This window comes from Bombus fervidus, chromosome 10, assembly GCF_041682495.2.
Source record: "Bombus fervidus isolate BK054 chromosome 10, iyBomFerv1, whole genome shotgun sequence".
In the NCBI taxonomy this organism is placed as follows: domain Eukaryota; kingdom Metazoa; phylum Arthropoda; class Insecta; order Hymenoptera; family Apidae; genus Bombus; species Bombus fervidus.
In genome coordinates this window covers 13572506-13599234 of record NC_091526.1, presented here as the reverse complement: position 1 = coordinate 13599234, position 26729 = coordinate 13572506, and the positions used below count along the sequence as shown (strand labels likewise).

General features: G+C 43.8%; 2 protein-coding genes across 2 annotated transcripts in view; one reads left to right on the top strand and one right to left on the bottom strand.

The window, feature by feature from the left end:
- The window catches only part of For (cGMP-dependent protein kinase for), a 114053-nt gene that overhangs the window by 17087 nt on the left and 70237 nt on the right, over window positions 1-26729 (top strand). The window lies entirely within an intron of this gene.
- Window positions 1-26729, bottom strand: part of Drgx (Dorsal root ganglia homeobox) — a 39526-nt gene that overhangs the window by 7475 nt on the left and 5322 nt on the right. Inside the window, exons 2-3 of the mRNA XM_072011632.1 lie at window positions 10259-10532; window positions 4780-4985 (exon numbers count right to left, since the gene is read on the bottom strand). Of these exons, the coding sequence (XP_071867733.1) occupies window positions 4780-4985; window positions 10259-10343 (291 nt within the window). The 5' untranslated portion in view covers window positions 10344-10532. The remainder of the gene's footprint in view (window positions 1-4779; window positions 4986-10258; window positions 10533-26729) is intronic.

Below are 26729 nucleotides of genomic sequence, written 5' to 3'. Positions count from 1 at the left end.
AATCCAGGAACTTTTCGTAATGACTTTAACCCATAAATATCGAGATTGAACGATCGATCCAAAAAAAAAAAAAAAAAAAAAGAAAGAAAAAAACGGAGAGGACACTTTGGCTAATCTACTCCTTGGCAATTGATTACTACGAAGGTGTAAATAGAATAAAAGGTGTACGATACAGTGTAAAAGAAAAATAAATAAAGAAAGATAAAAAGCAAACGAGAGTACGACGAGGAACGGCGCTGAAGGCGGCACTTAAGCTGCTTTATAGGGCTACACCTGGTGTGCGGATATGGAAGGATAATTGCATGTAGGGGGATGGCATTCGCGGCTGGACCAGAGGGGGTGTTGGGCCTCTTGCCCGCGTGCATGTTCAACGAGCCGACAGCAACCACAGCGGCCGAGTGTTTTTTAAAAAGCTCGAGTTCCGCTAACGAGCCTAACTTGACATAATACCAACTGAAATAGACTTTATTATACCCGGCGGTCCTCCGCCGCCTCGTGCTCTCGTTCACTCCGTATGTCGTTGCTTTCCGATTGCACCCTAACACCAACTTCTTCCAGAACGAGTTCCTACTTTGAACTTTCTGAAGCTCTTACGGTTGCGACAACGTGCAAGTTTAACGTACCGAGCACACTGTTAATAGGCTTTACACATTGCGAAACAGACGTTACAGTTACGATGATCGAAACGTCACTTTTGGAAAATTTTTAGGATCGGGGAACGGTCGTATATTGATCTATATCGTTTGATGAGTCGGTTCGCATTCTTAGACAATCCAGGATCGATGAAATATCATCGCAAATTACTGAAAAAACCCATCCGTTATTTCGCACGAAAATCTTCCACGAGAGTTAAGCGGATCGGAGAAAGTTTCGAAGAATCACGACGCAAAAGTAACGAGAACTCATTAACGGATTGGAATCGATAATAAAATAAAGTTGCGGGAAGTCAATTATATTGGCGCAAACGTAATTCTTTTTCCGTCTTGCTTCTAGAAGACAAAACGCGTTATTAGAGATCGGTCGAGTACCGGGGAATGATTATCTTTTGTCCTGAAGCGAAAGTTTCACGGCGAGAGGAAGCTTGGAAAATGGTTTAATAAAATAAATACGATGAGCCAGCTTCGCGTTGCCTTCGAATTCGTACACGGGAAACGAGGACGGTGGATACCGGCTGACGGGGAAAGATATAATAATATCCTCAGGGTTGCGGGGGCGAGTAATAGCTGGGAACAAAGCCGCGGTTCCGTCGGGACTGCCAATCTCTCCTTCTTTGTCTTTCTACCGGATCGTTCCCGTTTTCTTTCCCTCTTCTCTCGCTTCGCGCATGTCCTCTTTTTTTCAATACGGATTTAATCCGAAAGACGTCGGTAATGGCGTCGACTCGTTTCCCTCCATGAAATAAACGCATTTAATCTTTCAACGCTTCTTACAGAAAAGCGTGATAGATCGATGGATCGACGAAACGTGCTTTAACGGTGGTTGATCGTTTCCATGATATCTTACAAAGCTAAAGCGAACTGGTTACTGTTCTTCCTAATGTATATAAAAAGATTACGTTTAAATCGTCATTTAATTTGGAAAAATTGAACGAAATAATCGTCTGTTTGGCAAATCAATTACACAGGATCTTGGTGAATGTATGCGAAATTTACGTGCCAAAGCCTCTTACTTCTCTATTATGTTTTCATTAAAAAAACGAAAGGTACATTTTTGCTTGCAAATTTATAAGCGCATTAGCACGGTATGTAATCCAATGGTAAAAGGCATCGCTGTTCTTCACCCCCGTGTATTTCATACGTTCCTTCTCCCGTTATCCCTTTGTTCTTCTTTATTTTTTAATCGCACCCCCTCCCCCTTTTTTTATTGCTTTTAATCCAAACACGTCAGCAGTAGCATTGTTCCGCTCTGACCAAAGTCAAATGCGCTTAATCTTTTTGCCACTTGCTTTGCAAATCTGCTTTTAATTATTCTTTACATTTGGCCCCTTCCCTTTTCTCAAACAGGATAACGGTGTTTTAAAACTGTTGAAATGCGTAATCTCGTTGCGTTATCACCTTTATGAAATAATAATGACAAATAAATTTTTCCGGATATTTTTTGACGTTCCATTGGAATTTTCTATATCTGAATTTTTCTACGGTATCGTCCCATTGTTCTCCAAGGAAGCGTTCGATTTAACCGGACGACTCGATTATCTAACTTGCATTGTATACAGATCCAGTTATATAGCTATAAGACGATCATCGTTCTTCCCATTTTCTACGAGTGTAAAATTCATCGTGGACGAGCGGCGTACACAGTCGCGCATAGTTAGGTGTGTCGGCTCGCGTCTCGTAGCGCCGTAATTCGCGTTGCACGCTTTGAAATTCAACCGGGCCAAAGAGCACGCGACTATGTAACGTTGACAGTGGTGGCCTCTCGTTCGTAGCGCATGCTCGGTTTTCTTTCCCTGGAGCGGCGGTGTGCGTGTAGCATAATTGTTGCGCACGATACACGGGGCGACGAACAAACGTCAGAGGTTGGTAACTACCTCGGACGATCCACTGACGATGGTTCAGCCACCCCCGCGCTCGTTCTACCCCGCACGGGGTTCTAATTGGAGTAGGAGAAGAGGACCGGCGTTGCATAAACGCGCCTATTTGTCCATTATTTCAGATTCCCTTTGTCTTCCCTAATGAAACAATGAGTCTGCACCGTAATTGCGTCATAGCCGTCCTGTCCCTACCTTCCTGCCATTGTGTACACCACTGCCTACCATGGCCTTCTCGTCTTATAATCCGAACAATGCAGCGGGATAATACCGTGCCCCTCTGCTGGACACACCACGCTGAAGGATTCTTTTACTAGACTCTTTGCTATCTCTCTCTCTCTCTCTCTCTCTCTGTCTCTCCATTCTTTCCTCTTTTCCTAGCTTTCTTATTAGTCACTCGTTCTCTCTGAACGACGTAGAATCGTTGTAGATTTGCATTTGTGGTTATCGTTGATCTTTGAAGTCGGAAGTGATTCGATATGTCGGGTCCAAGGGTATCATTCTAGAGGAACCTTTCCATTTCAACGAATCAAAAATGTTTGTCGTTCAAACGTTTTTAACGCAAGCTGAAAATCTGGACCTTTCTGGTTGTATCATTTTGATATAGATTCGTTCGTAAACCTTGTTAATTACTATTCAGAGCGCAATATCGGGACGAGATATGAAAATGCGCAGTCTCTTGGGATTATTTCTTCTTCGTACGGTATCAATCCGATGAATTGCGATTCTGCTGCTCTTATTTATTAATTCTTCGTCAGATTACGTTCGACGTTAAAATCCCATCATCTTTGCTTCTCGTTACATCGTTTAATCTTTATCGCTCGATGTTTTGCCCCCAAATCCTGTTTATATTAAAAACCACTATTCCAAGAGTATAATGGCATCGATTAACCATGTATCTCGTACAAAGTCTTATCGGCCTAGTAAAAATTAAATCGAACGAATTTCCTAATGCGATCGAATAGGAGATAGAAGATTTTAACATCAAATTGGATAATATATTGAACGATATTGATTGCGCGATTCGTTTTATGAATTGAAACATCATAAACTTTTGAGTGGCTACGAAGCGAAAGATTCTTGACAGAATTACGAGGATGTTAATACGTAAAAAGGGGGACGAATTAAAAATCTGACATCACCGATCGGATATCCTGCAGATGTTCCAACAGGATTTCAGCAGGGAATCGCTATTACTGCCGGGATTCTGTGTAACGCGAATTACGCCGGTGCGAGTAAATATGGGCAGGAGGACGTAGCCAAGAGTACAAAGTAATCCCGGAGATTACCGGCTTACTCTGTCAGAAGATTACGTCAGGTCGAGGGTGTCAGCACCTCCCATGGGAGATGGGTGTACCCTAAAACTACCCTACATCTTGCGCCCTTTCTCTTACGCTGTGTGATCCACCGTCGCGCGTCGAAACAATCGATCACATTGTGTCTCGCTTGACCGTCTGCTTTAGAATCTCCGACAGGGAATGCGTGAAATATATCGTGGTTTACCGTGAACAGATTTGTGGTAGATTTCTGGTTTCTCGCATCGTTCTATGCTTTTGCAAGATATAATCCTTGTTCGTGATTCCAAATTTGACGTAGCATCGTTTCATATTATTTGCTGGTATTAAATTGCTTGAGTATTTACTTTATCGGATTGTGCTTTATGCACTTTCTCTTTTCTCAGAAATCGGTAAATATATTCAAAATTATTATAGCAACATTAAATTTGTCGTATGAAACGGGTGAAAATTGAACGCATTTATTAAAGTGCATTCGCATTAGCATATGATTGTATATTTTGATAAAGTAAAGGTCAATCGATTACAAATCCGCTCGTCAAGCGACATTTTCGCCTTATTTTATTTCGCTCGTCGCTGTTCCATTTATCCATTTGACACCGTTTGAAATTGATTTCTTGGACTAAAAGCGAAAAAAACCTGCCACTCAAAATCATTAGAGACTCGCGTGCCCGAAATATATACCAAATGCTTTTAACAAAACGAGATACGAACATTTCAATTTATTCGGTATACGGGGTTAGTTTCCAAAATTTTCCAATTTGAATATTAAATTTTTCAGATTCTCCTTTTCATCCTATTTCTTCTATTCTTCTAACTGAAAATTATTCGTTCGCTACACTACTTACACACCGTATCTGTTTCTTCTTTAACGCATCCACTAAACTTGTCCAAATCTGTTTGTCACAAGAGTCACAACTTTCGCTTCGTATTCGTTCGTTTCATCGTACTAACCTGAACCCTGGCCTCGGTGAGGTTAATCTTCATCGCCAGATCCTCTCTCGTGAAGACATCCGGATAATGTGTCTGCGCAAACGCTGACTCCAGTTCCTCTAGTTGTTGAAGAGTGAACGTGGTTCTGTTCCTCCTTTGCTTTCGTCTCACGAAAGAATCCTCGCCGACTCCGTGCAAGGCTGGATGATACGCGGAGTAACTAGTGTCTGTAATATACGATCGAAATATCGTTATTAGACTTTCTTCTCCTTAACCTTCCTTTTACAAATATATATATATAACGTGTATATATATGTAGGGGAGTTCTACCAGAGTTACATAAAACAGTCGTAAAACATTTTAACAAACCCTGCATAAAAAAAGCCCTCATCCTCGATCCAACGTTCCATCCGATCTGGCGTATACCGCAGGTTTGACAAAAATTCAAAAGCACCCTATCGCCTGGTGCATGATTTAACGCGCGATGGCTCGTTCGCGGGCCAATTACGAGGAACACATAGTTCGTTCGTTGCAAATCGGAAAAACGGGGGCTGGCCAAAGCACGCGCAGACAAAAGGACGAAGGGGGATGAAGGGAAACGATGGCGTTCAACGCTGCGCGTACGACCTGACAAATGGAACAGAGAAATGGGCACAGCGAAGCTACAGGGAGAAAGAGAGATGGCCCAATGGGGGTAAACGTTACGAAAGCCAGAGAACCGCTTATCAATGATGCAGGGCAATCAGCGCAATTAATTACCGCGGCGCTAAGCCGGAGCTTAGCGAAAAACACAAATTAATTTCCTAAGCTCATAAAAATTCATGCGGCTCGCTCGGCTGCCGAACACGACCAACCTACCCTCGCGAGTATCGACTGTTGTTCGCCCTAACGATGCACGCATGTGCATCCATCTGCAAGATCGCGTTCAATTTTCGATTTTCACCGTGATTATGGTTTTGCTTTTACGGTTCAGATATGGTGGATCGTTTTATCGGATCCATCAGGGATCCTTTGGAATGGCTTGGGATGTTTTTGCAGGATAGCAGTATGTCGTTTTTCTTCGCTGATTTGTTATCTGCTGTTTTCTTCTGTTCTTTCTTCCGTTTCGAGGACACGTTAATACGTCATTTTCTACTTATCGCCGGAATCGTATCTCATGCCGAGTGATAAATTTTTTTTCCCTCGTGGTGATACGTTCTAAATACATACTACCAGAGTACAAAGCATAGTGTACCGGATAAGTAAAGAAAAAAATAGACAGCAAGATTTTTAGTAAAGTTTCCTAACAACGATCTGACATGTGCTTTCACCGCTACGACGATTCGATAATTCCGCGCTTCAAGCAAGCTTTAACACATAGGTATGCGTACACTTCGTTCTAAAATTTCATATAGATTTCACGCTAATTGACGCCGAACATTCCTAATTGGATTTCCTCGAGGCGCTCGGTGACGTTCACTTTCGTGAACGTTTTTCGCATGGTTAAATTTAAAAGCGGGTCCGGCTCATAGGGAACGCGAGAATTCAGGAATTCGATTGCGTCGGCACGTCTGTTCTGTTTGCAACAAGTCATCCATACCGGAAACCAACTTTCATAACTACCATGGAACAATTATACCGTTGAGCAAACTCGTACCGTGTCATTGGCAATAGTCTACCGCCCCTGCAAAATTAATGTGTTCGTTCACGAGGATTTTCGCGTGCAGTATGTATGACTTTGCAATTGAATTTCCCGCGATCGATGTCCTGTCCTCGCGTTTAATAACAGCCTTCTCGTCGCGGGAAATTGTCCAACCCCCAACCCCTTCCTGCTTCCATCAAATACGTTCCCCTTAATCGTCGCGACTCGTTTATTAAACGATAGCGTCAATTCCGTGGTGTATTATTTACGCGCAAACATCTTGGTTTTAACGCAGTTAATAATCGACGATGGGACAACGCTCGACGAACGATATGGGCCAACGTGAAATTCAAGAGACGTTTCGTACGCAAGCGTCGAGTTGTTGAGACGATTCGAGAGAAATTGTGAATAGAAGAGAGGTAAGAAAGCAAGAAGCGAAGCTCCGTCGGTTGGCTAAATAAATTTATCGGTGGCCGAAACTGAAATCCACTCAAGATCTTAGATTAGACTCGTGAGCGGGGACGAAGTCTGGATCCAGACAACTCGCACAACTCATCGAGACTCCTGGCTTGATCCAATTTATTAACGTACCCGACAACCGTGCGCGCAAGGAAGGTCCCGCTGACTTTTGTACACGTTTCCTTTTCCAGCGACACACGTCGCCACGAGAAGGGTCATAGTTTTGTCTGGCCGTCGAGGGAAAAACAATAGAGGGATTAATTTCTTCTTGCCAGGAAGCAGACGCGGAAAGCTCGCACGTGTCCCGCCGACACGCTACGTGCGCCTTTAAAACACTTTGTCCTCTTCACTCAGGACTGTCCTTGATTTGCTTCCGCTCGAAATGCGTGTCTGGATTAACCCTTTCAGTACCGATGGGACAGGTACCGAACTCTAAGTGTCGGGAATCGTGTTTTTGTCGTTTCGCTGGTTCTGTGTTTCTGGCGTGTGTTTCGTTCGAAGAGTCGTTCTTGTAATTAAAAGAATGGGATCAGTTCGAAATTACCGTTGTACGAAGATTTGGTTTGCATCCTTCGTTTTACATCATATTCGATTCTAGTGGAAAAATAAAATAGAACGGAACGAAGGAAAGCGAAGAAAAATGATAAAAACGATTATCACGTTTACCTTTGCCTGAAATTCGTTGCAGAACGAGCGGAGTAGATGGGTTGGAAGGTTTGGTGGAAAAACTAGATACAGAACGAAATCTAATGACACCCCGACCGTTACTAATGACGGTAACGAGCTAGTTAGATGTTAGAGCGAATGTCGGTGGGTTCGGACCCTGCGCCGAGTGAACCCACTTACCGACTTATCACGTAGTTACCTAATCTGTTTATCCCAACGGGGGGTGATGAGGGGGGCAGCGACCAGGGGAGTTGGAAGGGTGCACGGACGTCCCTGAGGACACTCTACCCCTGCGCCCCTCCTATCATCCAGCAGGCATCGTTTAGGTTTAGACACACACGTGCTGTCGAAATTACGTGTTTCAGGTTGTACAAGATGCGCAGGCGATAGTGATTTTTAGCAGCAACGTGCTGGATTAGCGGACATTTTCAAACGAAAAAGCTATAAGGGATGTTTGGAATGTTTTTCAATTCGATCGTTCAGCTAGAAAGCGAAGTGTGAGATGTTACGGGCCTCTAATCCCAGAGTCCTCCGTATTCGTTCTCAACGAAGACGAGATTTTTGTTTTAAATTCAATCGTAAATCGAGTCGTGTTCTTAGAGTAAAAACTATAATTACGCGAGTAATGAATTACTTAAACAAACCACGTAACGCAAATTTTTCAATAAAGAAACTCTAAGAAACGATTATAAGATTTCGGCTTGGATCAAATTCGTCCTACCTGGAAATAAAATTTCTACAATTTTCAACAGGCAGAAGAATAAAGTTTCGACAACGCTTTAAGAAATTCTTCGTGTTTTTCGTCGTGTTCTAATCAACGGTAAACGCGCGTACGAATTTCACTTAATTTTAAGTGGAGCTACGGGGAGCGCCTGCGATAAAGGGAATGATAAATGCGCATTAAAAACATAATTTCACTTTGCGCCAGGGAAATCAATATTTTATTTAAACTGTATTTCGGGCCTAGATGGAAGGGCACTTATACACGTCCCTGAGGATACCGTATCTCTCTCCCCTCTTCACCTACGGTCCCCATTCGATTATCTACCTACCACATGTATCTCATTGAGGTTTATAATATGCAATAAAGTGAGCATACACATCGTGGCTCGATGAACCATGTTCGGACAGATGAAAAAAAAAAAAAAAAAAAAGAAAAATAGAAGAATAAAGAATCGACTTTTCTCGTTGCTCTTTTGATTGTTTAACGAATTAAATTTGTTAAATTAGAAGAAAATATCAAATAAAATGAGCATCGTAGCAATTTTATTTTCGTTCAGAGTATCGCTGAAAGCATAAAATTTATCGCGCTATGGAACGATAATTTTCATAAATAACACGATCGAATCCGCAAAATTGTAAAAATAGGAATACAAAATTTAGCTCGCACAAAGGAAAATGCGATCAAATTTGATAGCGTGGGATTCGATTTTAAAACGTCGTATAAAATTTATCGCGTAAAATCGCGGAGAATGGCGCTGGCCGTTAAAATTCGATCGCTTTTTTCCAACGCGTAAAGAGCCAAAGAAAAGCCAGTGTTTCAACCCCGTGACATTCCACCAAAATGATATATATCTACAAACGGGAGTTAACGTACGCGACAGAAACGAGATTCGACTTGGAAAGCGATCGGTGAATAGGCAAACTGGCGTCGAAGTTCCGAAGAGCGACTCGGCACTGCCGTCGGGACGCGGTTTAGCCGGAAGTTGCTCCGAAGTGCAAATTAAGTTTAGCGGCCGTCCAGTTTGTAGCGTCCACTTTGCGTAACTCGGTCTAGTCGGTAATGTAACTTCATCGATGTGTTCCGCCAGAGCAAGTGCCGGTACAATCAATCTCCCTTTTCTCTCTTCCTCTCCCTTTTCCTTTCTGCCGTCCATCCACCTTGCTGCACGATTTTCTTTAATTACATCGCGATCATCGCCTTTTCTTTAACTCTTTTAACGTCGCGCAAATATTTTTATACGTTCGACAGACGCTAGATCGGTGCTCATGGAATACCGTTTCTTCGAACGAATTTTCAAAATTACGCCCAGAATTCAAAAATACTTAGAACAGAGTTATCAGGATTTCTTCGTTCGCATCGCGAATAATAAATAATCATTAAGGATTTACATCAAATTTCTTACTAATGCTTAAACCTTTGATGGACGGTTCCATCGTCGTTTATAATTCTTGTTACGTCGAGGGTGATTTGAGAAATTGAATCGACGTTTCTCCATGACATAGCTCGCTTTAAAATCCACCCTCGCAACGGCTAGAGCGAAATCGAGGAAGAATAGCAAGGGGGAAAATAGATGAAGAAATGTAAGATTATGGGCGGAATGAAATTTTTCTTACGGGGGTAAATCGGAAGAAAACAGTACTCTGGGGGATCGAGTCGCCGGAAGGCACGAGGTATATCGATAGTATTTGCCAACTTAATTATTATGTTTCGCGATATTTTAGGGAATGCAATTTATTATTTTTATATCCCGTATTAGACTACAATTCTCTTTATTTTATTATATAATCGTCTCCTTCCATTGGAATCGAATGTCCTCGCTTTTAGAAAAATGCAAAATCAAATGATATTGTAAAAAATTTTCTTTCGTTTACTGCCCTGTTAATTTTCGATGAAACGCGTGGTATGAAAACGAAATTTTTCCATCGCGACCAAACGTTTAAAGTCATCGAAGAAAAAGACTGCTTTAAATTTGAACTGCTATCCGAAAATCCGTGGACAAAACGCAAGAGACAAATGAAATATCTACTTACAAGGGTGAGTGGCAGCGAATGGGTACTCGAGGGTGGGTGGTAACCGTGGCGTTGGAAGACCCGGGGGGCAGTGGTAGCAGAACATGCCGCCTGGCCTGGCCACCGTCCCACCCCCCGGCCCTCCACCTCCACCTGCCCCTGGCACCTGCGGTTGACTCGACTGCTGTTGTTGCTGCTGCTGCTGTTGTTGTTGTTGTTGTTGCTGCTGCTGCTGTTGCTGATGATGAGTGTGGTGGTGGTTATTGTTCGGCTGGTGAGTGTGAACTGATCCAATCTGCAATTAGAGAGAAAGAGGGGTTACTTACGTAAGTCGTGCATCATTTTTCCAAGAAAGTGAATTAGAGGTTGTTAGACAATACAGTCACTGGTATTTCTGGAAGATTTATCGGGCTGGGAGGGGAGGAATTATGTAATTGCTGGTTGCCGGTAACAATTGTTTAGTAGGAGGCTTAGTTGGAAGACAGTTGGCTAATCGGATTCTATGATAGAACAGAATCGAAGTGCTGATAAACAGACGTTTAGTTCGTGTTTTGACAGAGTTTTCAGTACAACGTTAAAACGGAGTATCTTCGTTTGCAAGTTAATTACTATTTTTCAAATTTTTTGATCCTTTTCCGTGCAATCGCGTAGTCGATTGTTGCTGCGGTATATCGTAAAAGCAGTTTATCCCAAAGAGTAAACACAATTTAAACTCGGTTTTAGCAAGAAAGGAATACGCGATGCTCGTCGAGATAATTTTTCATTAATTAGTTTGAAATAATTCGCTTATAATTTATCAAAGTACGAGCTACGCTTAATTTATATAAGATATTTCTGCGCAAACAATTACAATGGCAAACTAAGTTGAGCTTGCTCGTTAAAATGTTAATACGATTGTAGATTTTAACTATTCAATTACATGTACCCTTATTATATGCTAAGATAATTACCGTTCATAACGTTGAAGAGAAAACGTATAACCGGACTCTATCCACTTACACGCACGAAATAATTAACCATTAAATTGGATCTAATTACGTAAGTGCACATAGAATGATAATGACGATATTGCCAAAGCAGTTGTTCGAAGATAACGAGCATATCGTCAAAGTTCTCCTTGGGTTAAGTTCGAGCAACGAAATGGCCATCAACGCAAAAATCAATCGCATTTTCACTTCGAAGCGGTATCGATACCGACGAAGTACCAGCTTTAATTAATCAAGTACGATCCAAGATCGTCTATTGGTAGATGCTTTCCTCGCGATTGGTAAATTTTTTAACCAAGCTGCGACTACGATCTTTTCGTAAGACTACGATGACTACGATGTTCCTCGCGAGACCGATCGTACGTTTCAACCGGAAGCCCCTTGACGTTTCCCGCATGGTTACATACATGCTATCACGTGCAACGTCCTCGTAACGAGCACCTCGGTAACCTGGCTACTTGCGATTTCCCCGAGCGATACTGGGATTTTCGAAAGCGGGCTGAAACGCGATTAAGAGAGAGAAGCCGACAAGGGGTTGGCATCGGGCACGGGGGCCAAGAGGGCCATAGTGGAATCTAGAGGGGAGAAGGTTGGAGGCATATAGGCGGCCGATTACGCCGATCCCCATTAGAGGGATTGTAAACTCCCGTAAATAAATAATGCACGTATAGGCGAGGAGCGTGGAGGGCTCTTTGCCTAAGCAGCCATCGGTCGGTGGAACTTAATAAACGGCGGGGTTATCAATTTATAATGGGTCGGCGTGTCGCGCATGCGCATGCCTACAGGGCCGTAGCTCTGCTTACATAACGGCGTGCACGCGAACAGCAAGCTTTAAACTCCGTGTATTCCCTAACTCTATGCTCTTCCGCCACCTTCTCCTCTATATACACGCGATTCTACGTTGCTTGCTTCCAACCACCGGCCGCCACCAACCCACCGTCTCGCGAGCCTTCCCTCTCGATCGTTCCCGCCGTTCCTCTCTCTCTCTCTCTCTCTCTCTTTTACTAGGTTCTCTCTACCTTTGTTGCTCCTTCGCCCTTTGCGGCTCCGCTACAAGGGACAAATTGAATTTTAGATCATGCCGTGCTCTTCTGGGGTCCAGGAGAAAACCGAGGCGGAGAGACAGAGAGAAGGAGCGAGAGAACGGCAACGAATAGCGGTGGTGGGGCAGCCGGGTGGTTGGATCTGGGAGCAGACGTCGAGATGATACTAATTGAAATTTGAAATTGATATTAGCGAATTATTACCCCTCTCTGTCGCGCGCGCTCGCTTCAGCTTGGCCCAACGCAATTACGGCCGCGTGTCGGGTATCAAAAGTAATTGCTGCCAAACTTAACGAAATTTAGCCAATTTTCGTTTCGGCTGCCCGACCTTCCACGACGACGGATTACTGGCTCGGGTTTCGCTTTACGTATGCACGCAGCCTCCTTTCCGAGGGATCGCAAATGGAATTTCGGGGGTGATTTCGATGCTGCCCGTAAAACCATTTCGATGCAGCGTCTTCGCTTTTCCCGGAAGTCGTTGAAAAGTCCAAACCTCGTACGGTAACGCTTTAGCCTGTATCGGGTCCTTAGAATATTTACCTACGTATACCAGTCACTTTAGCGTATAATGATCAGTTCAAAATCGTTTCTTTTTGTAATTTATTTCACTAATTCGAAGTTTCGCTTTATTTTTCAAATTTATTTCATTAAAGAACGCAACAAGTTCCAAAGACTTTCCGGTATCCGGTGTTCGTTGTTTCGGATAAAGAACAAACTATATTCACCCCCGAAAGAACGAACGCGCTAGTCCACTTTCTTTCCATATAACCCCAAGCAAACCAAAAATCAACCGAAACACCCTTTTTCACCCTCGTCTGTCCGCGCGCTCCAACATCAAACGTCGCGAGCCAGTGACACCCTTAAATGGATCAGCCGATTAGTCGCAGGTAGAAAGAATCGAATCAACCCCTCTGAATACTCGGTAACAACCCTTGGTAGCCTAGGTTGGTCGAGTTAGACGCGTAATGACGGAACATACGCATCGACAGAAGGGACGAAATGTAGCGAGGCTAATCCGCGATGGGTGCCCCGGGGTGTCCCTCGAGCTCTCTGGCTGCTGCAGCAGGTCCTTAGCCCTTTCGATGTACGTACACGCCAGACTTGCTCCCTCGAAAATAAACCTGCGTGCGGTCCAGGGGTGTATTTGCGGTGTTCAACCAGCGGGGGCGAAACATTATGCCAGTGTTTTATTGTGCGATCATCCGACTGCACCCTATTCTAAGAGCATAAGGGATTGCGGCTTCGAGTGGAGTGTGTTTACACATTGGCACACGCGTCGGATTTGTTACACGCTCGTTACGTTACGAGTTTTCGTAGCCAGTTAGCGGGGTTCGATGGTACGTAGCTGGCAATTCGATTCGCGTCGACGTGGTTTCTATGATTCGCTTGTAATCGGGTTCGACGGGTGAGAAAATTTGTACAACGCGGGGGATACGTTACAGGAAATCGCGTTACACCATGATACTTTCAAGTATTTGACCAAATTTTCTTCCTTTTGTTTTTTCTTTCCTTCTTTCTCTTTTTACAAGCGCTTATATATCTTTGCGAAGAAATTGAAACGACGTTAACCCACATACGATCCAACTTCTTCTGCCAGTGTTTTTCGAAATAATGTTGTTTTTTCACCACGCGAAATGTTCGTTAGTTTATCTCGATCTTCAAGAGAGGAGAATTATCCTAGTTATTTCTTCTGGGTGGTTGATGAGCGTATTTGTTTTTTTTCTAAACAAACAACAAACTTTGTACGTATAAACATACAACTCGTCCTATTTTTCCGTGCTTAACATAGGCATAGAAATTTGTTTGTGAGAGCTTAGCAACCGATCTATCGATATCGATGCTGATGTCGACGCACCGGAGAGTGCCGGATAGTCCATTACGAAGTTTACGAAAATTACAGCGATGTTAGTCCCGTAACGGTGTGTGAGTAATGTACACATCCAATGGTTCGGTAACCCGGATTATGGACATCCAGTAATGCTGGTATTCAATTATTTGGGTACACGTAGGAATATCTTGTTACCGACAGTTCTAATTGCGCGGGGCCAGTGTTATCGAGTTACTGCAGTTTAACATCCTTGCAAGTATAGCGCATCATTTATGAGTATTGGAACACACAGCTCGTAATTCCATTTCAATACTGCAGATAATTAGATTTTTGGGCAAACAGAGAGATAGACTAGCCAGTAACGATCGCGAGTTCCGTTTTTTTCTTCCCTTTCGTATCACGAATAAGATTCTACGATTTGTGATCATTTTTTGAAAGATAGCAGATTACGAAGTTGAGAAAAAGTAAAGGCATAAAGGTTGTTGTTACTAGACGTAAATCCGCGAGTAAATAAACGCATTTCTCGTAATGCGGAAATCGTTCGCAGCGATTCGAGCCGAAGCGAAGATTCGCGTAAAAGCGCGATACGTTGCACGGTTGTCAAATATCCCGGCTGTTTAGATTCCGCGTGTGTAACACTGCGCTCATTAGAGAGCGGCGCTAATTGCATAATTGGTGCCGGCAATTACGAGCAAAGCGGTGCCGCGTCGACTGACGTCAACATCCAATAATTCGGCACGCGACGACAATCGCGCGCTGCACCGCCACGCCATTGCGCAAATAGCACGAATCGCAATTAAAAGCGATAATACTGTAATTAGCTTGCTGTCACGCCTCGCCCCGTCGTTACCCTGTCGCTATTCTCCCGCTATTATCTCGCTAATTTCTCGCTTCCGCGCGATAGCATCCTCCCCGAGTCGACTACGACACTAGGGGGTTGAATCCGGTAAACGTGCGACGGATTCCACGCTTTCTTGTCCCTCGCTGAGACTCGATACTGGCGTTTATTCGACAATTGGTAGATCCTCCGATTAATTCCTTTTGCTAATTCAGCGAAGTGAAACGAGGTTAGGTAAGTTTGTTCGGATTGTTGATAGTAATATAGGGGTGAGTTTGCGTGAAAAGTAAGTCTTGGGAATAAAGCGAATTAATCGACTCTTTTTTCCTAATTGTTAATTCTATAACAAAGTTCCGACTTAGATTTCGATCAGGTTTAAATCTTTGTCCCGTTTATATATGCCAACTACGTTTCATCGTTCCAGCGAACGTTAAACACAGAAAGCCATAAATTAATATATGCCCATGACCGAGGGGACTAAAATTGTCTAATTGATATAATTGAATTTAACGGAATTGATATTAGTGCCAATGTTGATATTAACGGTAAATAATATTAATTGATATCCTCGTTAATATTTATATCGTTATTAGTATTGAAATTTACTATTCCACAATTCTCCCCAATTTCCAGTAATTTTTGCGTCATTCCTCCACGTGGAATCATCTATTCGTAGGACGTTTTTCGATATCTGTTTCGAGTATCAAACTCGACTCTGTGTCAAGCTATACACCTACCTATAAAGAGAAACTGTCACGAACGGCTAAAAATCAAGCCCGAGTCTTCCATCGAGTCTAACTGCGTAAAATTCGTGGAGCGAGCAATTGGAACGACATCGTCGTGTCGTCGTACATTGGAAAACTTGACGGAGACGCGATTAACGAAGATTTCATTAGGGACAATATTGCGCTCGCATCGGCGCTCGTTGACCGACGGGGTCCTGGTTTCTTTATTGGCCGGCTGGAATAAATTGGAGAGAATTAATTAAGCGGCACAAATTGGATGCACCGTGTTAGCCCTTATTCCTGGATGACACAATTTAATAAGCATCTACTGCTATACGACGAAGGCCCTTAGGTTCTAAAGTGAGAGGAATGCGAAGGGCAAAGGAAACAAACTTTTGCGTGCTTTCGTTAATTGCGTTTGCTGCGTCGCAAAGTCACCGCTCTTTTTATTTCTTTCGACACCGCATTAATGTCTTTCTCGAGTAGGATGTCGTTTCGTCTGCGCTATTTTGTCCAATAAATTTAATAAATTCTCCCATTTCTCTTTATCGCAGTGTCAACTTTTGCTGTATAACTTTCAGAAGTTCTTTCATCTGTTCCGTGACTTTTGACAGCATCGATCACGTTCGAAGTTATTCTTTTGCTCGATGGTTGAAGTAATAAGCTAATTATAAACGGCGATAGAAAATTACCCGTATCGCGATTCGCTCTCAAAATCTGTCCAATATCGAAGCAAAGCCGGCTGGACGATCGGACCAGAGGCATGCCGGAGAGGCAGTGTTTCGATTGGCACGGGTCAAAAGGGAAGAGCGTGCCCCAGAACGTAATATCGTGTCGCGCACAATACAATTGTAGATCGGCTTCTTCAATAATATTACGGCATAGACGGTTAACGGGTTAAGAGCGCGCATTGTCGTCTCGTTGAAAAGAAATCGAGGACGAAACGAACTGTGGGTAAATATGCGCGGCGTAAGGCCATTTTGCCCCGACGATCGCGACGGCCAATTAGACGCCACGACATATACAGGGTGTTAATAAACGTGCAGCGAGAGACAGCGAGACTCTGTCATACAGCGTAGAGGATTGTGCGTGCGTTTCGACGATGACAAATGCCTTGACACATCTGCGGACTAGTTTGTCTCAAATTTGATCACAGGCCACATCTGTGCTCTTATTCGTCCGGTAATTTCAACGTATCCGTGGTCGGTAGTTTTCTGGAAATTCTACGCTAGAAAGTGAATTAAAGAGAATAAAGAGGACGTAAGAATTCGAATGTTACGTCGTTTTCTGTACTTATCTGGTTTTTATCGAACAACATGTATCTCTGTCGCTTTTCCACAGAAACCCTCGTACGTAAGTGTACTTTACATTATGGTACCTTTGACGCAGTCAATGAAATCAGACTTTCAGAGGACGAATAAAAATGCCTCTAAATAGGATGTCTCTCCTCTTGATTTATTTCCATCTACGATACTCGAACTGCGTCCTCCGTATTACGTGATATCATATGACTGGTAATCCGTAAAATTTATCCTGAAAATTGTATTTCTTTTACCGTCAAACTTATCACCGACTAACTCGTAACGACGAGATTCTTCAAATTTATTAACGATATTAGGTTTGTGGAGCACGAAGGCCCTTGTATCTTCGCAGAGTCAAACGATTGCAATTAAACGATTAAACGTCTCTCGTCGGAGATTCACATTGGGAAAATTCACTTTTTCGATCGTTTTCTTCGTTAACACCCTGTAGAGAATCGCACGGCCCTGTCTATAGACCGCATCGAGTACGGTGTAATGTACTTTGGTTAAGCGCATCGGAGCATGCTCGTCGCCGAGTTAACGCATTTAATGGAGGTTAATTTTGCATATGGTATTGCTCCCCCGTGCCCTAACCTCTTTACTCGCGCACGCTCAACCATCCCCCGGATCGTAAGCTCACGACCAAACTACCCGAAATTACTGCCGGAGAACGGGCATCATTATTAAACCGGTCGCTCGATCTTTCCGGTTGATCGAATTATGCGGTTAAGTATTCAGATACTTTAGTTCATCGCATCAGTTTTTTGCCTCGACTGTTGCTTTAACAAAAACTTCTTCTTCACCTCCCCCCCCCCTTTCCTCCCTTTATAGTGGAACAGCTTTAACAGTTTTAAATCAAGATCGTCGGTCTTTTATGGTTTTCCTCTCGATTCTACGATAGTTTCAGGTTTTCGCAATCCTGGGTAATTGGATCGAATTTAGTAATCGGATTTAACAAACGTTCGTTCGATCAACGACGCTTCTAGCGTTTGCATTTGATAATCGGCGATTCTTTCTCAAGATTTTACAGGATTTTTCTAATTCCGTATAACGTTTATCAGCGCGAGTGCTGAGAACGCATCGTTGAGCGAGGATCAACGATGGAAACATCGCTTCGCGCGACGATCGACGAGATAATCGAGGCGTCAACCCTCCCGGAGCGGTGCGCGACAGCCAGGATAAATCAAATATAAATGGATAAGCGGGAAATAAACCGAAAACCACCGGGTGGCCTGCTCGAACCGAAAGGGAAAAGCGAAACGGCCGGCTATGATCGAGCCTCGACCATCCTCACCCTTTTTCGAGCGGGGTGACTGCCACCACGGTTACGACGAAAAAAGTAAAAAAGGGGCGAACGCGAAAAAATGCAGGAACGACAGGAAGTGCGAAATGGAAAAAAATAAGCAGCGGCGAAGGAGCGAGAAAGAGGGATAAGTCGAGTGGAGTAAGGGCGACGAAGGGTCAGGGCGAGGGGACAAAGGGGTGAGAACGAGAACAGAGGGTACGGAGGAAGCAGTATGGATGTTCGTTGGAGTGTACACATCGGGAAGGGCGTGTGCAATGCGGTGGAATCGAGCAGAGGCAAGAGTCAAATGGAGTTGGCTGCCGGTGTGAAGAGACAAGAGGAAGATGAGCGGTGTTGAATCAAGTGTTTATTACTCTCTGGTTTGATTCTCCCTCGGATTCCAGGGCTCGATTCTTTCTCCTGCTTTTTCTTTTCTTTTTCATCTTCCACTCGATACCGCTAAAGATTTCCGTACGGAATAATAGAGTCGAAGCGTCAAACAATGTACGTAAGTGGAAAGACGTTTTTGGGTCGGAAATAAGCATCGTCGTCGTTAAAAGATCGACAGAATTTCTCGTCGTACATTATCAAAGCAAAGGAATTTCATTCGAGAGAGTCCGTAATGGCGTGATTTCTGGTTCCCGGACGCTTCTTCACGATCTATTTATCATTCCGGGACCATTCATCGTTCCCCTCTCAATTAATAGCCCGTATACAGCATCTTTCCAGCAGGAAGAAACGTCCCACGCGATTTCGTTCCGGACGATGGGTCGTGAAGAGATTCCGCTTCCGGATACCGTTCCATTCGGCATGCATTTATAGCCCTTAAACGACTGCCTCCCCTTGTAACGCATCGCCATTGTCGCGGCCAGTGATCTCGAGGGAACGAGCAAACATCTTGATTGTTTCGTAATAAATGTCCAAGCGTTAGACGATTGGCCTCTCGGCGACCAAATTCAATCGAACGTTGTCGCCTTCGTCGTGTTTCTTGCCACGCTTTCGCATTGCTCGTATTATACAAACGTAAAGTGCAGTGAGATCGATGACAAGGTAAATTAGGATATACGACGAACGAAAAACGATATTTAACGAATAGTCTCGTTGACAACTCGAGGAAAATTGTTCGTTTCGAGGGATTAAAATGTAACCGCTATCGCTTTGTTCGCTCGCTTTGTGACAGCGATTCCATCCGCAACGCAACGTTCCAACGATGACAAACACACGCGCTACGACAGCAACACTGAGAATAGAGAGGAACGGACCCAACAAGAAGCGTCCGTGATGGCTCTTCATCGATGTAGCGATATACATTAAACGGGGAACCTGAACGAGAACGAGAGGCCGGGACGAAGAAGCATTGGCCGTGATTGAATTAATCTGTCAATTTGTCAATTACACGGATGAGTTTGTTTGGTGGCTGCGGTACGCGTACGTCTCTCCGTGCGTCTCCGCCACGTTCATCGATCGCAAGTGGATCGTCGAATGTTTCTATACGTGTGTGCCTGCGTGAAAATCCTCGTAAACGGTGTTAGTGTGCTTGCGTGTATCTCTGTGTACACCTTGTACCTATGCTCCGTTCACGCTTGTGTTTAAGTCTGTGTATGTGCGTGTGCGTGCACGTGTGTGCGGTGTGCGTATGCCAGCGCACGTCTGTGCGCGGAATCGGGCATACGTAACCGCGTGGCTCGGGGCACAGATTCAACGAGCTCAATTGGCGCACCGAACGAGCAGGAGGATCGTATTGATTCTCCGGTTACATAGTCGCGGAGTAGAGACAGCTACGAGCCGGCTACTGCCTCGAGCAACCGGTCGTCTTTGTTTTAAGGCCGAGAGGAGTTACACGCTCTTGGGATCTTGAGGGATGATCGGCGAATCGCTAACGGTATAGGAGATTCGGCGATTTTGGTTTTTGCTGATTCGCCTCGATAGGATTCTGGAAGATACGTTGATCGAAAAACGTGAGAGAAAGCAGCTTGCTAGGTCCTCGTTTCGCACTTGCTGATAAATCGCGGACGATACAAAGATTTAATTTTATTTAAATAACGTCAAAGTCTGTTCGTAACTTTCGAAAAGAAGCGACCCTCGAGCCCGCGGCGAAATTACCGCGGACCGTCTCGTCTCCTTACGTTTACGAAAAATCTTCTTCCGTGAAAGATCATTGGCGAATCGTCTGCTCGTCGAAAACGTTCTTCCAATCGACAAACAATAGTTAGCTCGGCCGCAAATCGTACGTCTCAGCCGATTACGGCAAAGAGAATACGAAATTACGCTATCGTATTTACCCAGCAGTGCTCCATTGTGCTCGTAGCTGTATCTAATTTGAACTTCGTTCCAAGACGAGAGAGAACTTGGGCTTCTCGCGTTTGCGAGCAGATAGGCTCTTCCCGGCGATATAATATCGCGGCGGGGGCGGAAAGGGCGGAAGGCAGCGGGGGAACAGAGGGGTTTGTTGGAAGTGGCAGGATGGAGTGGTGGCGGTGGTGAGGCCGGAGGGTGCGAGGGAACAGAGATAGGGGATGCGCAGTCGAGGGTTTCGCTTCCCGGTTTCGCCCCGAGGGCACCATTTCCAACGAAACCAAGCACGAGCAGGGACGGGATCTGGATCCTACTATATTCCAATTGCTTCCCTCCGTTTGATATGCGCCAATTTCGTCCAATATGTCGCGCCCCCTAGACCAACGCTTGCCAATCTTTTCGAGTAACGGTAACCAATAAGCTTGGTATCCTTATCGGTCCGGTGGACCGTTGCAAATTCTTCTATCGTAGGTTACCTAATTTTTCATTAGGTTATTGAACATCCGATTTTTGCGACCGATTTTTCAAGCGTACAAAATCGCTCGGGATCTAGCGACTGAAAATCAATTTAGATGATGGAACGTAGGTTTGGAACAATTCTGCCAGCGATACGCTCGAAGGAATGAAACGTCAGAGAATCGTCGCGAATAACTCGATGAGCGAACATTTACTCTTTCGTGAATTACTTACTTTCGTTATAATTTTCGATTATAATCTAACAAGCGTGAAAACGCGTAATTGATCATTTCTCGCTGAGTTTTAACGAATTTTCATTCTCCTCTTGTCGTACTTCAAATCTCATCTTTTCTCTATCGTCCCTCCGCTTCGTTGTCTCGATCGAATCCGATAAATCATTTCGTCGGGAAATCCCAGCTCCAAATTCGCTGGTCACGTGCTGACGAGTGACCAGCGGTTCGCTCGGTTGTCGTGTTTTCACGTTAGAACATCATTTATATAGTTTATCGGCCCGGTATGCTTTTACACCCTGTTCGTCGGATACCTCGGTGAATAATGCATAGGAAACTTGCCCGTGATCGGGGATGACCGACACTACTTTTCCGAATCTCAACGAGGTCAACAATTTCGCAAAGAAATTTCCTAAAGATATAGATTAAGATATAGAATATTTCACTTCGATTTATTATCCGAAAGGAGAAATAAATTCCTGACAATCGAATCTTTTAAAGCGTCTTGGTGTCGATCGATTCTTCCGAAGGAAAAGATGCTTCTGAATTTTCTATATTTTTTTTTCTTTCGTGTCCTCCGTCGGTCAGTGGAATCGGCAGAGATTGGCGGTGACCTATTTCGAAGAGACCGTGCAAGCTCGATGAAGCTGAGTGAACTCACTCAACGGAAGCTACATGGTGGGGATAGCTTGTAAACGTAACATAATGAGTTACAGAGGGGAATAAGCCAAATTTCCACCACCACGTTTGCCCACCCTCGCTATACCCGTCGAACCTTGACTGGGCATGGTTCATCAGCACGACTTCTAAAAATGTTATATTCTATCCAATTTCTTTCTATGATTCCAATTTCTGTTCTTTACTTTGGTCCTTCTTACGCTCCAATTTGCAATGAAATTTTCAGAGTTTCTGATTTTTGTAGATCGATAAAGCGAAAACAAAGCGCTTCCATTATCAACGATCGATAAAAGGGAAAAACTTTTTTCGCGAATCAAGAACCTTCGATGTTAAAACCCTCCCTCGGTTCTCGAGCCTTCGTTTATGACTCTGTCACACCCGCGTTACGAAGCCTATAATAGTTACGTAAGACCGAACTCATCTTGCGTTCATCGGTTATTCGTCAACGTGGCTAACAATCGCGCAATCACCCTACTTCCGTTGCTCGTTACTACCACCTTCGCTCAGCCTTAAACGAACCCCATTTCGGACCCATTAACACGTTCTATGATTCCATAAAATCTTGGGAAACAACGATTTTCAGCGAGTAGGCGCCGAAGAAAAGATATAAAGCGCGCGCAGGCCCGAAATGGCCCTGTTGGAGTTTTCTCGGTGCACGGAGGGTGAAAGGTGGAGGATAGTCGTAAAGAAAGTGCTCGAGTAAGAGGTGGAAGCAGTCAGTCAGGTAGAGAAGAAGCCGGCAAACGTGCCGGGAATGCATGTACGCTCCCTTACTGTTACTATCCTCCGCTTCCTCTCTGGCCCACCTCCGCCGGGACCCTTGCATCCCCCTTGCACCCCGCTTGCACACTCGCTCTGCTGTATTATTGCCCGGCCGTAAATTTCGCCCGGAAAGCGATTTAGCGAGGAAGCGGCAGGGATAAATCTTGAAAAAGTCGAAAAGCGTAAAACAGCAGCCTCCAGGCGAAAAGTGGGGGCTGCAGGACGCGCGGGAGCGGAGACCCTCCAGGGGTACCGATATAAGGAGGAACGGTCTCGATCCACCTTTTTCACTGCGCCTCTTCCCTTCGTTTCCACGGAGGATCCCCTTTTTCCCCTCGAATTCCCTACACACACCCCGGTGCACCTTTTCGAGCCAGGGGCGTGTCTGCGCCCTCCTACGCACCCCCTCCGCCACGTGTGTGCATTTCACCGTGTAAACGCGACGCGCTTGCCTCCCTTAACCGACTCTCTCTTTTCCTCTCCTTCTCTCTCTCTCTCTCTCTCTCTCTCTCTCTTTCTTTCTCTCGTCTCCTTTCGTTGCGCTGTTTCGACAAGAAGAAGAGCTTTCATCGTTTGGATGCGCCGATGTTAGATTCGAACGCGTTTGCGGGAGTAAGTTGAAGAACTTGGTATTTGGATATGTTCGTGTGGCTAATAGATGGACGCTATTCTTGGTTCGTGACAAACTTGAGGAAGATTCGTCAAAGTCAAATACTAAGGCAGAATCTTTCCTTCCATCTTCGTAAATACATAAATTCTTAGTTCTTTCCATTATGTTCTATCAAATATATATTCGACGAGGAGAGATATAGAAGACTTATAAATATCATTTAAAATGAATGGACAAACGGTGTAACGCTTCTGTTAATAATAGACATAGCGAAAAGCGTACAATGCAATCGTTGCGTTGATCTGTACGCTATGGAGTAACGTACTACCGCGAATTAATAGAGATTAATAATAAATACGTTGAACGATGCATATGCATAAGTAAACGGGTAGATTAGAATACGATTACACGTAGCACGATTAATCCTCTTTATCGAAGAGCGTTTATTTTTCAAAGTTGATAGCAATTATTTTATGAGAAGAGCGCATAGGCGAGGATCGGTGCCCTCCAACGCGCAACACGCAACGCGTAAAATACAGATGGGAAGCAAGTAGCCCAAAATCGAGTTAATACCGAAACTCTGGCGAATCGCGTGGATCGAACGATTAAAGGTTAAATCAGCGATCGTGTGGAAAAATCATGACACAGGGCCACCTTGAAAACGTGCGTACAAAAATCGCGGCGTTTTAATCCCTCTGCGACACGGGGTCCAGAAAGGGAGTGAGTTCTTTTTTTCTCGCGCTCGCGGGTTAATACGATTTGTAAATCCACAGTTTCGGCCACCGTGTGACGGCCACGAGCTACTGAATAAGTGATACGACCCGATTCGAGGATTGCTGCATTATCCGTCCTCGAATTCGTTGCTGATGCCGGCAATTATTCATGACCGCGTGGCGCCACTGCGATTAAGAGTCAATTTCGTTCGAGACCGACGCTAGTCGAAAGTCTTCCAGCGGACGCTTCTCCTCGAACCGAACGATCCCGGGGCCACGAACTCCACGAGAATTATGCGTGATACATCGATCGATATAGCGTACATATATAAATTTTATATTCGACGACTTCCTCGTTCGACGATCGACTGTAAAGTATCGAGTCAGCGTGTACGTCGTTTCTTCGAAGTTCCGCGAACCAATACCGTCTTATAGTTATTCAATTTTGTCCTGTCGTCGATTAATTATCAACGATACTGAAGGAGATGAGAATGATCTGTAAGAAAAGCATCGCGAGTAATCGGATCGTATCGATTAAAAATTTTCTATTCCTCTTTGCGTGTGATACGATCTTTCGTGTCTGAGATTCGATTTTTTCGATGCTCTATATATCAACGCTATCAATTTCTTTTGAAGTCAAGAGACGCAGAGCATTGAATAAATACTTAAACGTTGCCAATAAAGTTTTCTAATCGTTGCCACTTACATCCATCAGCAATCCTCGACTGCTATATTTTTATCCAATTTTCTTTCATTCATCGAGAACATTGCGCAAGTACCCGTAATACAATGTTACGCCCGTATTGAATTAAATATCGCGAACGGAGACACCAATGAACCAATGCGAAATTAAATTAAATTTAAGTTACTTAAGCGCAATTTAGAGCGAGCTATCTGCTTTGCTTCAAGCGCATTAAACGCACCAGCCTCTCTAAGCACCGTCGTTCAATTGTCCACCATGTTGTATCGGTCTATTTCTTTTCTTTCTCCTCTTTCGCTCCTTTTTCTCTCGTGTTTCTCTTGTTTTTCCTTTTCTTTTTTTTTTTTGTCCCCACCCCTCGTCTCTCCTGTAAAACATCCATTTTTTTCGACGAATGCTCCGGATTTTTCGAAACGACTGCGTCGGAAAGTGCTCGCACAAACAAATCGATCAATTTGTAATTAAATCAGGGAGCTCGTTGCGCTCTCCGCGAGTGCTTCTGTCAACAGCAGCGCCGTCGATTTATTTAAATTCGATTTAAATCCCGACGAGCTGTGTACTTTTCGCCCGAAAATAATTAAACATCGATTCCTCTGGCGGTTTATTTTTTTTTTTTTTTTTTTTCATCTTTTCTTTGATTTATTCCATTAAATTAAGTCATTCGCGCTGGATAAAATGGAAATCGAAATGCGATGAATGTCAGTTGGAAAAAAAGTGGCTCGTTCGATAGTCTGTGTTCGAACGTTAGGTAATACGTTACGTACATACGTGGTTGTAGATGCCAGCTTATGCAAATTGCACGAATTTTGGGAAAGTAGATCGCGCGACTTAAGATTAGTCAGTCGTTCTATTAAATTGGTAGCTCGTCGTTTTCATAGATTCGGTTAAACGTAAAATCGATGAAACGACCGCAAAATCGAGGTAAACGTTCTTCGAAGCGCGATAAAATCTTCTTTCACTTTAATTTCCGATACATACGTCTTTGGACGAGTGGCAACACGACACTGCTACTCAACGCTATTAATTAACTCGAGTTCGTATTAATCGTCCGGATACGAAGTTAATCGTTCGTTGCGTTCGAATCGACTGTGATCGCGTTAGTTTCAAGCGTTGCTTACATAATTTGCCGGCAGATTGCTATTTAACCGCGTTACTTTTAATCGACGTCGCCTTCACAGAAGAGGCTTCCGCGGTGCTTTCCCATCGGTTGATCGATAATTGCAATTTGATCCATCGTGTTTTTTTTCTTTTCCGCTTGCTCCGTCCTTTTCCATTAAACGTTTCGTTAAAATTTTAACTGCAACGTCTGATCGAATTTTACATAGATTCCTTAAGCATACAGCTTTCACGAATATCCAATTTCTGGCTAATTTTTGCTCGGTGATTTTAATCGTTCGTAAAGGATAAAGTAATCGAACTGATTTTGTTTTTATATCGTGTTAACGTCGCGTAGTGAGCATTTTCGTCGCCGACTTCCGAGCGAACATTCCGCGAATGAAAATTGATGGGAATAATTAATTTATCCGAACATCTGTCCTGCTTGATAGGTGTGAGTTAGCACGAATTTAGATCTATCGTTTTGTTTGCGACTAGTCGAGTTAATGCGATCTTCATTCGCTCGCAGATGCGAACGTATGATATCGTTGCGTTAAAAAAGAATAGTAAAAGGACGAAATTAAAAATGAGTTACCCTGGAAACATTTTTAAATAAACGTGTGTTGAAAACGACGCTGAAAGAAACCCACAGTTGCCAATGAAGATAGTTGAAGTATTTTATTGACATTTTATGACGCTTAGTCACCGCGGTTGATTCAACGAAGTAAATTTAAACGATTCTCGAAAACAATATGCAATGTACAATGTACAACGAGCGATACAATGGAAGAATATATCGGTAAAACTATCGTTCGTTGTTCGTTTGGAAGAGCACGGCAACGTTCCGCTAATTAGTTTGTCATTATCGGTAGAAGCGGAAAAAAGAGGAAACGGAGTACACGTGTATGTCGAGAAAAGCAAGGTTATCAAATAGAAAGGTGAATCGT